This window comes from Coregonus clupeaformis, chromosome 29, assembly GCF_020615455.1.
Source record: "Coregonus clupeaformis isolate EN_2021a chromosome 29, ASM2061545v1, whole genome shotgun sequence".
Lineage (NCBI taxonomy): Eukaryota > Metazoa > Chordata > Actinopteri > Salmoniformes > Salmonidae > Coregonus > Coregonus clupeaformis.
Genome location: NC_059220.1, coordinates 21,622,881 through 21,626,031, shown reverse-complemented (window position 1 = coordinate 21,626,031; position 3,151 = coordinate 21,622,881). Strand labels below are relative to the sequence as shown.

Genomic DNA, 3,151 nt, shown 5'->3' with positions numbered 1-3,151 from the left:
AAATTATGTGGTTAGTATGCCTATTCTAACACAGCTAAGGTCTTTATCGACATTGGTATGCCTGTACTGTAGCACAGAGTTTCTAAACCCAGAGGCGCAACATCGCGAGACTTCCGGGAAGGCTTGCGAAACAGACCAAGCACACTAGGCCGGGGTGAGAGAAGTGAAATATTATTCCTTTGTTAATTTTCTCGAAATCTAAAGGCACAACCTAGATTCGAGCCAGTGGCTTAAGTTGTCGAACATGTTATTACTCCAACCTTGTGAAAGCGACAAACTGACACGTTTTCATTTCCGTAAAAAGTGCCTTTGACGATATGCACATGCGCAGTTCGGCGCGAGACGACCGCGTTTCTGGATATGAGCTTAGTTTGCCAACGTCGCCATGACATCGCCTATAAGTGTGATCGGGGATTTCTATTGGAGAAGCAGTTTCTGCCTATCTTCATACTGTACTGTCTGTCTGTGTCTGTAGTTTATGGTCTAAAATTCAACAGCGGAACTCATGCATTGAGGAAATGGGTCGCTCAACGGGCACTAAATACAGTGACACCGTGTCACAACGTGCACATGAAAGTCAGATTCGTCTATTTCGGTGGGTAAGTCTGTCGTCCACAAGGTTAGATATTACATATGTTTTTTTTTAAACAATTGTTTGTGGTTCACACTGGGCATTGAATACAAATGTTACTGTTACGTTAACGTACTTTCTTTGGTCCTTCAAGAAGTGAACCCTTCAAGAACTTTCATTTTACATTTACATTTTAGTAATTTAGCAGACGCTCTAATCCAAAGCGATTTACAGTTAGTGAGTAAATACAGTTGTCATACTTGGCTTTCCACTTGCAAGCTAGCTAACGTTTAGCTAACTAACTTAGTGAGTGTTTTTAGCTAGCTAGTCACTTGTGTTAATTTCACCATTACCAGACCCACATTCTGAGTTAAGTGAGTAAGTAGGTGTATGTTTTGTGATAAGATGGAGTTTCTTCCATATTACACCTATATTCTTCACATCCTCTCTATACAGCTGGGTGTAGTTGCAGGAAGTTGCCATGGAGAGTCTGGGGGAGAAGTTCAAAGCTCTCTCCATCACCCGGCGTGTCCAGCCAGATGAGCCCACCTACCTGCTGGACCTGTCCCTCCAGACTGTCTCTGGCCCAGGACTGGTGGCCGTATGCTGCTCCAACCTCTCCATCCGTCTGCACAGTGAGGACAGCCTCCGCCTGCTCTGGGAGTACCAGGGACATAGTGGTGCGATCTGTGGTGTGCACTTTGCCCACACCTCCCCTGACCTGCTCTTCTCAGGCTCTGCTGATGGGACAGTAAGGACGTGGGATGTCCGTTGCCCTGGTTCAGAGGCAGCACAGGTGTTCAGGAGTGACTCCTCCCACCACTTCTGCAGCTTTGACGTGAGCTGCAGCGATGTGGTCCTTTGTGCAGGCACTGAGCAGCTGGATGAAGATGATAGCTTCTTGGTTTTCTGGGATGCCCGCATGGCCAAGGAGAAGAACGGAGGGGTTCTTGGGGTATACTCTGAGTCCCACAGTGATGACATCACGCAGGTACGTTTCCACCCCCGGAATGCGGACCGCCTGGCGTCTGGTTCCACTGATGGCCTGGTGAATGTGTTTGACCTGAGCCTGGGTGCAGAGGAGGAGGCCCTGCTGGCCACCTTTAACTGTGGCTCCTCTGCTAGCTCAGTGTGCTGGGCAGGGAAGGACTTGAACCAGCTGCTGTGCCTCAGCCACGATGAGGGCCTCCATCTGTGGGACCTGGGTCAGCTGGACACAGACGAGCCCCTCACACTCTTCAGCGCCGCTGACGCCCGCAGCCTGACCCCTCTCTCTGATGAGGGGACCCTGGATTACTTTGTTGGTGGGACTTGGCTGGAGGACGCAGGGCGCTTACTAGTGCTAGGTGGGACGAACAATGGAGACATCCACCTTCTGGAGTGCAGTGAGAAGGGCCTGTGTCTGCTGAGGTCCCTCCAAGGGGGCCACTCTTCCACGGTGCGCTGCTTCCTCTGGGACCCTGCAGTGGAGGCCCTGCTCACGGGAGGGGAGGATGCACAGCTGCTCCTATGGAAGCCAGGGGCGGAGGAATTCACCTCAGGGAAGAGGGACACCCTGAAGAGTGCCTCTGCATTAAAACTCAAATCTAGACCACACAAGAAGCATGGCTCCAAGAGGAACAAGAAGCTAGAAGTATGAGTCGGCTGCAATAGAGGGTCAAAGATGGTCAAGACTGCAGTCCCTATTTAATCAATCAATATTCCTCTTGCACTGACAGAGCACTCGTTTGGATTAATGAAATCAACAAAATCATTTTTTTTTTAAACTGTGTGAATCATAAGACTTTCTTGCATGAAAGTAGTATTATACTTATCCCAGAAACGGATTAATAATCTCTTTAACTGCTTGGTCTTAAAATGAGATTGAATCGCATATTCGTTTTTAAAATGTGTTTCTCCCAACTTGTTTGGTAATTTGTTTAGCTAAAACCGACTGGTATTTCTTAGAAATATAATTCTAATTGTAGATAGTTGATCTAATGCATACTCTCCTGTCATCTAGCTAGCATACTCGGTGGGTCACAAAGGCCAGGGTTCAGAACCAGAGCATTCAGTACTTCATATTCAGAGGAGCAGATTTCATTCCAATCAAATGGCACAGAGTGGAATAACATGACAGTTGCTATGCAGGGACTCTGCTGCATATGTCAACCTGGTCTCAGAGCATTTCATATTATTCTGTAGATAAATCCGAGACACTCCATTTACTATGATATGCTACGTATGGTATGTATTACTTTGTGAATGTCCATCACTCATTTTGTATGATATGTTACGATTTGGCAAAATGTACATTATGTTACGAATTTGCAAAACGTATGATCTGTTACGAATTCTACCTAGGTGGCTAACGTTAGCTAGGTGGTTAACGTTAGCTAGGCTAGGGGTTAGGGTTAAGTTTAGGAGTTAGGTTAACCGCCTAAGGTCGATGTCCGCGCCCCGCGTAAATCTAATTAGGATAATAAAAATAATCCCCATAAAAATCTGTCAGTTTAAGCTAGAGATATTTTTTTGCATTGGATGCGTCTCAATCCACCGCATCTGCCTATGTCGCACCTCCACATCTGGTGTGAAAGGTGA

The 3,151-nt window shown here is 46.8% G+C and overlaps 1 protein-coding gene across 3 annotated transcripts; it reads left to right on the top strand.

Moving 5' to 3' along the window:
• Positions 1-263: 263 nt before the first annotated feature.
• On the top strand, positions 264-2,904 carry LOC121544833 (WD repeat-containing protein 89). Of its 3 annotated transcripts, none has more exons than XM_041855026.2 (2): positions 264-595; positions 1,028-2,904. In XM_041855026.2, the coding sequence occupies exon 2, from the start codon at positions 1,053-1,055 to the stop codon at positions 2,208-2,210; it is 1,158 nt and encodes a 385-aa protein (XP_041710960.1). In that variant the 5' UTR covers positions 264-595; positions 1,028-1,052; the 3' UTR covers positions 2,211-2,904. The 3 variants fall into 3 exon arrangements, with proteins under 3 accessions (XP_041710960.1, XP_041710962.1, XP_041710961.1); XM_041855028.2 differs by having other exon boundaries at positions 264-599; XM_041855027.2 differs by having other exon boundaries at positions 264-619.
• Positions 2,905-3,151: the final 247 nt, after the last annotated feature.